We start from the raw sequence: 14066 nt of genomic DNA on the forward strand, positions 1-14066 counted from the left end.
TTAAAAAAGGTTAATACAAAATAAAAAAGGGATCTAGCACTACATAAATGGTTGCCTTTATTTCCATAAAAGATTTGTTGACTTCACGTCACAAAATATCCAGCAACATAACACGAGTTATATCCGAGTCGGACCCTCACCTCTGCAGGATCGATGCCCTCGTCCAGGAACTGCTGCAGGGACAGCACCTCGCAGGCTGGGGACCCCGTCTTCCTGCCGGGGGTCTGTCCCGGGTCAAGGGGCCTCCTCAGCTGCAGGGGGCTCTGGTGGGAGGTTCTGGAGGAGCAGGGCTGCTGCACCGGGCTGCTGCCGCTGCTGGACCACACCTCCTGGTCCAGACTCAGGCTGAACTCCCCGCTGCTCTCACTGTGGGGCCGGCTCAGGCTGCCATTCAACGTGCCTGGGGGGGAGGGGGGAGGGGGGGGGGGGTGGTTAGAAATCATCTTTGGTCTATATTGACCTTTATTTTTCACCACTAGCAAGTAAGAAGCGCTCCTTTACTACACTGCAGAAGGGACCACAAAGTATACAGTAAAGTGTACTGTATACTGCTTTGATCTCTTTGTGAGCCGACATAACTCAAATGTGTTGTAGCTCTCCGATAGCTCATTTGTGACAGTCCATTCATCGATAAGCTGCCTTTTACAAGTAGAGCAACACTTTCATAGAATATTACATACATTTGTGGTGCAGGAAACATTTGAATACATTGTTCTAACTGATAGCCCATGTAAACCCCTGGCCATCCATCACTGATGACTTGATAATTAGAGAAAAGAGGGAGGCTTCAGGAGAGTGATGACATTTCAGAAAGCTGGAAAACCTACATTAAATATTAACAGTGCATGTTTCAAAGATGCATGACATTACGCATTTGGATTTTTGCAAAACAAATTACATTTCTGTGAAAGAAAGGGCACTTAATATTGCCAGAATTCAGATTTGATCATCCATTTCCTTAACGTTTAAAATACGGTCAAAGGGACATTTTCAAAGGAGGAAACATTGAAGTAGGATTTGAGTGAACACATGAAAGGAAAAGGGACAACAAGAAGTGAAGAAGGGTGGCAAGAATACTTAGTTTAGAGGAGGAAGAGGAAGAAGGAGTAAAGGGAAGGAGGAGCATACCTTTGCCCTCCAGAGGAGAAGTGAGGTGGGAGTTATTGTTACTATTACTACTGATGGTCCTGTTGCTATGGAGACTGGGGGGTCTTGAGGCTGGGTAAGGGATGAGAGGGAACACACACAACCACACACAATTAGGATGTATAAATATACACATGCACTAACACAGAGTAGGTACAGCTAGCGGTTGGAGGAGCGTCTCCTGCGGGGCGGCAGATGGCTCCTGCCAGGCGGAGGATCAGAGCCAACATGTCCGCTCGGTAAACAAAGAAACAACTGACAGAGAGGACAGGGACGCCCAAAACCAAGGGCAACGCCACCTCAGAGGGAACTGATAGAGACCGTACACTCAAATCCAGCACCGGACACTTTTGTAAACGATGCTATGGACAGTCTTGCACTAATGTCAATTCTCAAAGATATTGAAGTGATTGTTATTTTGTATATATTGATTGTTGTGCTTTTATTTAGGTCTTAATGTGTGCGTATGTATAAATGTGTCTTTTGATTGTGTATATACAGTGTATAGGATATACATATTGTTATATATATTTGTCTTTGTATTCGGGATTTTGGGAAACGATATTTAGATCTTTCCGTCTGTACACACAAAGTGAAAGATTGACAATAAAGTTGACTTTGACTGATTAACAGATGAGGAAAGAGGATTAATCAAACATTAATCATGATGACCCTGAAATAAATAAGCATGATTGACTGCGATATTGAAGTTTAAAAGTCGTGCTCTGCTCGTCTGCAGTACGGAACAGAAATGCACTGAATTCAGATAAAGAAGATTATATTTATTTTGAAGCAAATATCTGTTCATTACTAGGAATGGTGCACAATTTGAAAGTGAGGGCTGTGCTCTTTTGATTTAGGTTTGGAACATGTGTATGTATATTTTGAGTCTAGGAGAAGCAGTTGAATCTGTCTTCTTTTGATATACATATTTGTACATAAACAGGAAGTTAGAGACACAAGGAAGAGAAAGCAGTCCTCCAGTTTATTTAATTGAGGAAAGGTTTAAGTATTTATTTTATTGTGATCTCGGTATTGAGCAGAATACTCATGGTGATCTTTGTGGCTATAATCGTGCAGCCCTACAATAGAGTAAGATTAGGGATACAAAAGCAGACATGGAGGAATAGGTGAACCTGAGGAGGAGGAATTGAGAAGGATGAAAGAAAAGAATGGGAAAACTGTGAACTGTGTTTTATGGATAGTTTTAGCCAGAAACCCAGAACTGCAAAACCATTTGTAACTGGTTGTATGGACATTGGTGACACGATCACATCAGTGAACCAGCCCATTGCAGCCCAGAGGGGGATTCAGTGCAGAGAAGTGGTCCCTACAGAAGCTACAGGGCACTCGGCACAAAACACTCAGGAGAACAGGAGTACGACACAGAAACAGAGCACAGATGCCCACAGTGCATAACAGGTGAAGTTTCATGTGTTTTTAAAACACTCTGAAACCAGAGAGCAACAATCGATATCTGAAACTACCATCGAGAATTTAAAACATAATAACATCTCTGAAAGATGACCTAATGGCTGATACATTATTATTAATGTCTGGTGCGTGTCTGTAATGGATGAAAGGAAACTCTCACTCAGAGTGGTAATGGAAAATGGGTCTTACAACAATGTATTCGATTTTAGAAATGCATTCTGGGAACTCAGCACTTAAGTGTACCATCAGCGCCGAACCTGAGTTCTACGTATGTCCTGGGGAGTCAGTTTAAAGATGGATTAATAGATTACATACAATATTTTAATGCAAAGTAGAAGTAAGTCTGCCCACATTAAACCTTGTGCCTCACTGGAAAATGTTCGGCTTTTTTATTTTTCATTTTGTCTGCGTTAATGCACATGGCATAAATGCTGACAAGGGTCTGTTTTATGCCCAAGTTCATTCTGAACCACTATAATAATTTGATCATACATGTGTATCCAAAATACATATGAACATACACTGTTCATATGTAAACATGCATTATGCGAACAATCTGACCTTTTAAAGGGTCTACATTCCGAATACAAAGGAAAATGGTTTAGTTATTATAAGGACTTATATAAATATATTATCGCAGTTTTTTAATGAAATGGTCGTCCTCTAAGAACATCAGAGCAGCAGATTAACATAGTGAATTAGTTAAATTAAGAGTAACTAAATACATATATATTATACAATGAATATAAATAGAAATGCATTGAAACTAAAACTGTATTTTCAGAGAGGTTAGAAATGTATGTCAGTGGTTTGGTGGATGTTTAACAACTGGGTCATCAGAGCGGGCAGACCTGGTGAAGAGTTGCAGATGAACTGCTCCGGATCATTCTAAAGCCTGAATTAGAGTCAGTCCTACTTTCAATGGAGGCTGATCTCTCCCTCTCCCTTTTTTTTTGCTCTCCAATAAAATTGCTTTTCCAACTGTAGATCAAGCTCAACCGACGCACATGAAGGAAGCCTAAAGATTAGCATTGGGACGGCTGACCTGCTTTTTTAGGCTAATCAGTCATTTCACATTGCTCCTTTAGAGAGGCTGCTACAACTACACATCACTTTTCTTATTTCATGTCATGTCAAGACTTACCTTGAATCTTGGGGTCATCTAAGGAGCCGGCGACATCCTCACATGAAGCATTATCTGTTGAGACACAGAAGAGAGTGATGCTACAGCTGCTTTTTTCTCTCAGATCTGACAATATATCACCACCTTCATATGAATCGTCACGCATGAGTCCAATCTGCATAAAATGGAGAAAATAAATAACTATGTGCAATATATATATATATATATATATGCCGTTAATAACTGTGCAATATATACCTGGCTGCTAAATCCTCAGAACTGTTACAGGATGTGTATTTTGTAAATTGTGTAATTTTTATTATAATTCTTTTTGATCTATAATATTTGTGTATGCATGCTTCTTCGGTAACATTGAGCTGTCTTTGGCTCTTTTCTGCTGTAACAATGTAAAGTTCCTCTCAGTGGGACTAATAAAGGTATTCTGATTCTGAACTAACTCCCGAAATGTGTTAAAAAAGCCCAATACATGAAGAATCTCAACATGTCGATTTGTCTCTACCCTCGCATGAATAAACCCATCATCCTGACCTTTGACCTGGAGGCGGAGCTTGGCCCTGCTCTGCCTGGCGGTGGGCAGGGTGAGCGTGGAGTAGTCGATGGCGTTTGTGGAGAAGGCGAGTTCCTTCATGCTCCGCCCGCTACGCCGGTTGCTCCCCGCCGTGTCTCTGTCTCCGGCCTCAGCTCCGTCCAGGTGGTCGATGCTGCTCGCCCACTCAGCGCCGGGACCACCCGCCACCGCCATGGTCTGCAGCAGGTCGTTCATGGCTGGGTGTGCAGCAGAGGAACAGATATTAGGAGAGGAACATCCACTTCAAAACATACTTTACCTATTGCTTTTAACTTTTCGTCATAGAGACAATTTGTTTCCCTTAAGGGAGGTAAAATGGCTCAGATTAAGGCAACCATTTGATAAAAAGCCCTTATACAGGCTACTAGAGCGAGCAAATTATATCCCAAAAAATCTAAATTATTATAAGGTCAACTTAATTATTCCATGAAAAAATGTTAACATCCACTTCAAGTCATACTTTAGCTAGTGCTAACTTTTACTTTTCGTCATAGAGACAAGTTGTTTCCCCTTAGGGGATGTAAAATGGATCAGATTAAGGCAACCATTTCATAAAAAGCCCTTATTGGACCTCATACAGGCTACAAGTCAATCCTACTCCTAACAAATCTAAATGATGTTAACTTAAAAAAAAAAAAATGGTATAGCGTAATACATTCAAGGGATGTGCAAACATATTATATTTCACCCAAAGTGCACAAAGATGGCAGCTGCAACTTTTTTTTTTAAACAGGTGATCCATCACCTTAAGAGGCCACTGTCTTTATGCACTTTGTTTACTGAGCTGTGTGCGACGGTAGAGAAGCATGAAGGCATGCAAAGCTGCTCTGAGATCTGAGCGAAAACCATGAAACTCCATGTCAGCAGAATAAGATCTGAAATGCAGCACACTGACTGGAAGAAAAGAGAGAGAGAGAGAGAGAGAGAGAGAGAGAGAGAGAGAGAGAGAGAGAGAGAGAGAGAGAGAGAGAGAGAGAGAGAGAGAGAGAGCCAGCACCATTACTCCTCTACTTCATGCGTCTTTCTTTCTTTTTACATTTGAAACTTGCGGTTTTGTAATAATATATTGTTGTAAATTTTAATGAATTGTATTGGCAATATTGTTCACCTGACATTCATGCCAATAAAGCATATTGAATTGAATTGAATTGAGAGAGAGAGAGAGAGAGAGAGAGAGAGAACAAAGAGAGAGAGACTAAGGGCTCCATTTCAAGTCCTCCATGGTGAGTGAGAGCAGAGGCGATCAGGCGGTTGATGATTTGATTTTTTTTTTTTTAAGTCATGCTGTAATCGAAGATGGAGGCAAACACACCACAGGCACATGAAAGGCAAACCAGCCACACACACACACAAGCCTTTCATTTGGTTTACACAAAGAAAAATAAACAACAGAGCACATGACAAAGCTGCCCAATAAATTGCCTTTTGCATAGTTATTCCCACAATGACCAAACTATAAGAGTTAAGGCTGTAATAGATGAAACGTAACGCACTACAACACACACATCTACAGGAAGAGGAGATGCTAACTTTAACATCAGTTTTTGCATTGGAGTTTACCAATACATTCAGTTGTGTACATCTTAGCGCAACACAAGTTTGTGCTATTCATTTGCTAAAAGTGAGAATAAAGGGACACACTGGTGACACCTGATAAAAGCTGAGAGCAGATACTCTACAGGAGTGAGTGGAGGCGGCAGGAGGTAACGGAGGGGTTAATAGGCAAAAATGTAAAGGACAAGTCACTGATGTCGGCAGGGTATGCATGGGGGTGAGGTGACAATACAACACATTTTAAACTTAAATCTTATGCAGCCGTATCTAAATACTACACGATAATATCACCACTGCAAAATGCTCTTCCGTAAATATTACATGGAAGTGTGTTGCCTGCCGGCCTGAGTAGCTTTAAGAGCTGTGGCTGAAACTGACACTCTCACTGTAAGTGTCACGCCCCCACACTGCAGCCACCGTGAAATCAGTGACTGTTCCTTCTTTGTTTCTGCTTGTGTGGCGATGGGAGGAGGAGGAGGAGGAGGAGGAGGAGGAGGAGGACTAGCGTGGCGGCTAACGGAGGTCTTACACATGGAGCGCCGGTAGATGGCCTTGGCCTTGTCTTTGTCCTTGGATCTGTTCCTCATGAAAGGCAACCTTTTTAAAGCTGTCAAGAGCGCAGCCAGAGACAGACAGACAGACAGACAGACAGACAGACAGACAGACAGACAGACAGACAGACAGACAGGGAACAGACAGACAGACAGGGAACAGACAGACAGACAGGGAACAGACAGACAGACAGGGAACAGACAGACAGACAGACAGACAGACAGACAGACAGGGAACAGACAGACAGACAGACAGACAGACAGACAGACAACGACAGAACGAGCCCGAGGGAGGTGGAGGGAAGAAAAAAAAAGAAAAAGGAGGGCAGAACAGAGGGATGTGGTTAACGTTTGCACAAAGAGAGATGCAGAGAGAGAGCTGAGCCCCTGGACACTCAACTGGACAATAGACAAACAATGCAATGCACAGTATCACTATAAGGTTTAACAGCAGGGGATTATGTTAATATAAAGCATTGTTGATTTATCATTAGTCACAATACATGCTGGTGTAGGACCTTATGTTGTCCCAGAAATAAAAGATATGACTGTCAATCTATGATGGATTAATGCCACTGATGATAATCTGAGGGCATATTAAATCAAGAACACCCTTTCAAAGAACAATGAACTCCTAAATATGAATAATTGTAGTCATTGGAATGTAAAAATGTTTTAAAATATGCTAAATAAATAAAATGGATCTACTCAACCAAAACCTGTATTAACAGAAATGCACAGATGCCCAAGTCTTTTAATGGTAGGGCAATCACTGCTGTTGATTCTGGCATCATGTCGGCTTACATGTTTGGGACATACAGTATGTAAACATTACGGGCAATATCAAGGTCAGCTAAAGTGTTCGTGGTCATATCCATATCACATGACGAGGGATTATTGGACAGGTCTATTTATTATCAAGTGTAAGGTATTTTTAATCTTCCAGTACACTACCTTCTTTGTATATCATGCACAAACATGAGTAATGCTAGATTTGGTTAATGGGCTGAAAAATAAGTACCATTAAAAGCAGATTTACACTTTTAACTTTCCCAATAAGGTCGTGTTCAGCGTCACAAACTTCAGTTTTGTTATACTATTTTGTAAATGCTTGTTCAAGAGCTTTTTAGTTGGACTGAAACACATCCCACAGACTTATTTAATACCTGTATAATCCTTTAAAAAAAAAAAAAGAGCAGACTTTTATACAAAGACAGATTATGCAAACAAACACAAAAATATAAAACACTAACACACTTGCGCACATTTCTCCTGCACACAACAACAATAATCACTCATGGTTATGGTCATGAGTGTTGCATTCTGCATTACATACTGTACACAACAACACATCTGTCAACACATTACCAGCTACATGACACACGGAGGATGGATATATTAAAGGGTGCAATCAGGAGTGAAAAGGTCAACGGGCACCTGAACAGCATCAGGGACGACTGCAGTGTTTTTACAGAAAGAGAAATTATCATACTTCGGTACATGTCTTTGTTTTATACAAGTACCTACATTAAAGTGCGTTTCTTACCGCCACCATGTTCTGATCCCTAGGGGTAAAAAACGAACTTGTGCCGAGTTTAATAGCTTCTTGATTATACAAAACGCATATACAGTATAATGATAATAATACTTTTGTTTGCATTTTGTAAATTGTGTAACTTGCTGCTGTTAAATACCATCAAACTATGTGCAATATATACATATGCCATTAATAACTGTAATATATACCTGGCTGCTAAATCCTAACTGTTACAGGATTTGTATTTTGAAAAGTATGTAACTTTTTATTTTTAATTTATTTGTATTACATCATAACTTAGTACTTTTTTTAACAAATGTAACATTAAGCTGTCTGAGGCTCTTTCCTGCTGTAACGATGCAAATGTCCCCTCTGTGGGACTAATAAAGGTATTCTGATTCTGATAAATCTACACAACTTTCTAAAGAAGTTAACCCACTCATTTCTATGAAATCGTAAACCCCACTAGTCCATGTACAACTTTCTTTATTCCGCATCTTCTAGCTATTCCAGACATCCAGGATGTTGACCCCACCTGCACTGCCTGGAAGTCAGCCATGTTGCATTGCACCTTTTAATAGCTTGGATGCTACGTTAGAGTGCTTTTCTCTGTTATCTACAGGTGAACTGCACAGATCAGCAGGTTGACACGACTGTAACTGAGAGCTAAGGAGCTTAAAAGCTGTTGGAGAAGCAGTTAATACTGGACCTGAGCCAAAATATACCTTTTCCAATATGTGAGCCACATCGGAAGCGCTTGATTCAGTTTGACACCAGAACACTGTTAATTCCCAGATTATCATAGCACTGCTGTAACATTATCACAGTCAGACAGACAGCCAAAGAAAAGGTTTTTACCAAAGTGATGGGTAAAAGGGCACAGAAATCAAGCGCTCTCTGGTGTGTCACACAGGAAACACATGTTTTCTCCAAACAGGTCCAAAATTGAGAGTCAACCCTGTGGTTCTGTGCAGCTCAACCGTGACCTCTAGGACATCTGAGTGACACAGACAATGGACTCACGATAACATGCCCCGAGAGACGTGACTGTCGGTTCACAATCCCCGCCCACCCTACCCATCCGCAGCATACCATTGGTTGAACCCTGCCCAGCTTGGGCATGGGCCTGCTGCCCTCTCCTCCCTTTGCAGAGAGAGAGAGAAGCAGAGGAGCAGTTAGGGGAGGAAAGACCCATTCAACCACTCAACCAGGACACAATTAATCAAACCAACACACACACACAACACAAGAATCAGTGGGTTTTGTGGGTGCGTGATTATGTGTCTGTGAAAGTATTCAGGATCCCATGAACGTAGTAGTTTGCAGTAGTCTGAGTATTTGATCAGATGTACATTTACTGTACATTGTTTGGAAGGATGAGTATCTGGGAGTTTGTAACCTGCAGGTCCGCTGCAACTCTGACTACTTTTAAATCCAGGCTTAAGACTTTTCTTTTTGCCGCTGCTTTTAATTGATATATTCATATCTTAAACTGCACTGTAACTTTTATTATCTTTGCTTTTTATCTTTGCTTTTAAATGAGTGTTTCTAGATATCATTTTATAATATGTTTCTTAATGCTCTTAATGTCTTTCATTTTTGTAAAGCACTTTGAATTGCCTTGTGTTGAAAGGTGCTATATAAATAAACTTGCCTTGTATCTGTTTGTATAAAGTGTCTTTTTGTTTATCTCGAGCAACCAGAAACAAGGTCCCTCAGTAGTGGTTGTATCCGTCACTACCCTGACTTTGAAACTTGAGTCTCCATCTGTGTGTGAGTGTGTGCTTGGACTCACTGCTGCTCTTCTTCTGTGTGAGTGTGTCGTCCAGCGAGTTGGAGCCAGAGCCGATGGACGAGCTGTCCTGGCAGTCCGGAGGAAGCGTCAGGAAACCGTCGCCATACTCTGAACGAGAGGGAGTCAGCGTGAGAGAGCGCATCCTGTCCCGGCTCTTCGGCTTGATCAACTTCTTCATCTTCAAAGTGATCCAGTTTCCACGCCTACAAAAGAGATACAAGACACAGCAAGACACAGACCATAAGGAAATCAGGGAAATAAAGTCCATATATATTGATATTAAAAAACATTAAGGCTGGGTTTTAAAATGTCTGATTTGTTCCATAAAGGCACTTCCAAATCTTCCTATACACTGTATGTGACCCGCTCTATCGAAATCAGTCGGAAGTCGCAACGGCTCATTTCAAAATTAACGTGGATTTGTGTAAAAAAAAAGAAGAAAAAAAAAAAAAAAAGGTGTTTTGTTTGATTTTAAACAAACAAAGTCTTTCCAAAATCACACGATGAATATATTTTTGAAGCTTGACAGCTCTCACTCACTCCCTGCCCTTCCGCAGCGCCGCTTCCCCTACCTCCGGCTGAAATTATGAATGTAAGGCGTATAGTAATCATAGATAACACGGCAGGGTCCGTTACAGTTTGGTTTCATCTGATTTCAAATAAACAAAGTCTTGGCTTTCAGAATAGTAAACTTGTTTCGGCAAATTCAGATGATAAATACAACTTTGAAGCTTGTGACGGCATAATTACAAGCAGAGAACGGAGTGACTTGACGTCACTGCAGGCATAACAACAGCCGGACACACACACACACACACACACACACACACACACACACACACACACACACACACACACACACACACACACACACACACACACACACACACACACACACACACACACACACACACACACACACACACACACACACACACACACACACACACACACACACACACACACACACACACACACACACACACACACACACACACACACACACACACGAGCTTCCCCCAGACCAGTAATCCAAACGAAAATATCTTCCCTCCGTAGTATTTTGATCATGTGCTAAAAACCAATCAGACCGATGGATTCCAGAGAAGAGGAAACTTTGAAGGCCTTTTCCACAAAGCTAGAAAGCTAGGAATCTCCTCTTTCGAACAGTGTATACAACTCAAAATGTGTCTTCGTGTCAATGCGACTGATTTCGATGGAGCAGGTCACATATGATAAAAAATATGTTGCCGTATAAAGCTATTTAAAGCTCTGCAGGCTATAAATATTTGATGCATCTCTTCCTGAAGCTGCAGTTTGAGTGTTTTCGCCCCGGGATCAGAGTCAACAAGCAAACAGAATTTTGAACATCAGAGTCTGCTATGATACTGTGACTTCTTTGAGTCACTCAGCGTCATTTTTACTTTAAAAGGATTCTCAAATCATTTTTAGTTCATTGAAACAAAATAACTAGAATTTTAGAAGTTTTTTTTGTCAAATAACAGTCAGTCATGTCTTTATTGAAGCTTCCTTTCACCTGCGTGGGGGCGAGGGGTCGTAGAACTTGTACTGGTCCATGATCTTCTCCTCCAGCTTCTCTTTCTGTCTCCTCAGCTCATTCAGCTTGTCTCTGATTGGAGGAAAACAGAAAAATCAGTCAGTAAGACATACAAAAATGAAAATGCAAACAAAATGTCAATGCAACAAATTAGATTTAATCGTCTCATTATTAAATTCATTGCTGGATTTAGATTTTTTTTATTGACAGGGATATCTGTTAGTTTAAAAAAAATACTCATCATCAGGGCCTTACATGTATTGTCTCTGCTCTACATGGTACAGGTCCTTGCTCTCCATGGTTTGCTCCAGCAGTGTGCGGTTCTGCAGCATCAGAGTCTGGATCTGGTCCAACAGATGGCGATTCTCCTCCTCTAGGTTTCCTTTTACCTGGCTCAACAACTAGCACACACACATGCACACACACACACACACACACACACACACACACACACACACACACACACACACACACACACACACACATTGAAGTTTAAAACAGAGGCTTAGACAGTTGGATCAACAACAAATATGATGCATCAAAAGGGATTACGCAACCACAACACTGCTGGTTTAAGAAGTTGTCTAACTAAATACGAAATGTTAAGAGAGGCCAAAACACAGCTGGTTTTATAAATAACAAATAAAGGGAAACTCCTAAATATAGAGAAGAGATGAGACGTGAAGAGAACAGATGAGAAGAGACATGAAGAAAAAGGGAAGAGATGAGAAAAGTCGGATCAACAACAAATATGACAACAAAAAGGATTAAGCAACCACAACACAGCTTAAGAAGTTGTCTTTCTAAATATGACACATTAAAAGAGTTGAAGACAGCTGGCTTTTAAAGTGACACGTAAAGGGGAACTCTTAAATAGAGCAGACATGAGACTCGAAGTATAAGAGAAGATAAGAGTAGTGTGTGTCTCCTCACCTCACACTGGTTGGTCAGCTTGGTGGAGGTGATGTCCAGCTGCTGGTACTGCTCCTTCAGTTTAGAGAACTCGGCCTCCAGCTTGGTCTGCTCCAGCTTGGCGCTGTTCAGCTGGGTCTTTGCGTTCTTATGGTCCAGCTGGAGGTTGTCGTTGTCCTTCACCAGCTGACGATGGGTATTATTCAGCCTGAGTGAGGAGAGAGCAAGGGGAATACTCAATATAATGACATTTGCATGTAGAAACATAAGGTGTATTGATTCACTTGTTTTTCACAAGTTTGAACAGTAAGATAACAAATACTGATGATCTGACCTATCATGTTCTTCTTTGAGCAGTTTGAACTGGTCAGCTGTGGATCGGTGCGTTTGATTCTCCAGCGCCATTTTCTCCTGCTGCTCCTTCAGATTTTTCTCCAGATCCTCCAGCTCTCCCTTCCTCTGCATGAGCTGCTTGTACCTGCACAGACACAACACACACATTACAAACCGTGACATGACTTGCAAAAAGAAAGATTTATGATTGTTTAATACTGCCTTAAGAAGACAATGTTAAAAGGGGGTGAAAGTAGATTATGAGTGAGACTTGTAATGGGCTAAAGCCTAAACCCAGTCTCACTTGTCCTCCAGGTCCCTGTGCTGCTGCTCCAGGCTCTTGTGGGAGGTCTTCAGGCCGCCATGCTTTCCGATCAGGGCTTCGTACTCGGACGCCTGCCTCTCGTGGAGCGCTGCCAGCTTCTCGTGGTCTCGGAGGAGAAGCTCGTAGGTGGACCTCAGGTCCTCTTTGTCCTTCAGAGCTCCTTCTCGCTCCCCCTCCACGCTGCTCTGCTGGGTCTGCAGCTGGGCATTCTGGGCCATGAGGGCGCCACTCTTCGAGCTCAGGGTGGAGTTCTCCACCTAAAGGACAGGATGGAAGATACATTTAGAGACGGATTCAAGATTCAAACATTCAAACGCTTTATTGTGCACAGTAGCTATAGTGTGGATATGGCAATGAATCTTAGGTCTCAGGCTCCTCCAACAATGCAAAATAAGTATATATAAGACATAAAACTTGAAATTCACTCATGCTCGTAACAAGGTAACACAAACAATAAGACAGGCCAAAGCAAACGTTTTCATCAATATAATTGAAGGTGCGAAAGGTAACAGAAAAAAGTTTGGCAAATCTTAAATAAACTATTAGGTAAACAAACCAAACAGGAAAATAATGTACTAGAATTAAAAATCAATGATGCCCTGATAAAAGACCCTGCAGTGTTGGCCAACTCTCTAAATGACTATTTCATAAATAGTGCTCTGGACATTACAAAGCTCTTCCCGCCATCTGAGGTCTCACCTAGCCCGACTGTGGATACACACCCCGTTTTGACCTGGAGGAAATCACAGAGGTTGAGGTAAAACATATAATTTTAGGGTTAAGAGGTTCTAAGGCTAGGGATGCAGATGATTTAGACACCAACTTTATAAAAACACATATCGACGGTCTAATACAACCAATTACTATGTTAGCAAATCAATCTATCAGCACAAGGGAAGTTCCATCATCCTGGAAGGTTGCCACGGTGACACCGATCTTTAAATCTGGGGATAAGGCAATAATGTCCAATTACAGACCAATCAGCATCCTCCCCTGTGTTTCCAAGGTAGCTGAGAAATGGGTGTCAAAACTAATCACCAAACATTTAGACAAAGGTTTCGCTCCACTCCACCCAATGCAGTTTGGTTTTCGTGCTCACCACTCCACTGAGACAGCTAACTGCGTCTTTGTGGAAAAGGTTAAATGTATGTTGGACACGAGCCCATATGTAGGTGCTGTCTTCCTTGATCTCAGGAAGGCTTTTGACAC

General features: G+C 41.5%; 1 protein-coding gene across 5 annotated transcripts in view; it reads right to left on the bottom strand.

Moving 5' to 3' along the window:
* Positions 1–14066, bottom strand: part of ccdc88ab (coiled-coil domain containing 88Ab) — a 72923-nt gene that overhangs the window by 4318 nt on the left and 54539 nt on the right. For 3 of the 5 annotated variants that reach the window (XM_034100412.2, XM_034100410.2, XM_034100407.2), the window contains exons 24-35: positions 12837–13114; positions 12534–12677; positions 12221–12407; positions 11543–11688; positions 11267–11359; positions 9730–9932; positions 9027–9077; positions 6376–6453; positions 4253–4489; positions 3725–3778; positions 1129–1218; positions 141–400 (exon numbers count right to left, since the gene is read on the bottom strand). In XM_034100412.2, coding sequence (XP_033956303.1) covers positions 141–400; positions 1129–1218; positions 3725–3778; positions 4253–4489; positions 6376–6453; positions 9027–9077; positions 9730–9932; positions 11267–11359; positions 11543–11688; positions 12221–12407; positions 12534–12677; positions 12837–13114 — 1821 coding nt within the window. The remainder of the gene's footprint in view (positions 1–140; positions 401–1128; positions 1219–3724; positions 3779–4252; positions 4490–6375; positions 6454–9026; positions 9078–9729; positions 9933–11266; positions 11360–11542; positions 11689–12220; positions 12408–12533; positions 12678–12836; positions 13115–14066) is intronic. The other 2 variants (XM_034100408.2, XM_034100409.2) reach the window with 2 other exon arrangements.

The sequence above is a fragment of the Pseudochaenichthys georgianus genome, chromosome 15, assembly GCF_902827115.2.
Source record: "Pseudochaenichthys georgianus chromosome 15, fPseGeo1.2, whole genome shotgun sequence".
Taxonomy (NCBI): Eukaryota; Metazoa; Chordata; class Actinopteri; order Perciformes; family Channichthyidae; genus Pseudochaenichthys; species Pseudochaenichthys georgianus.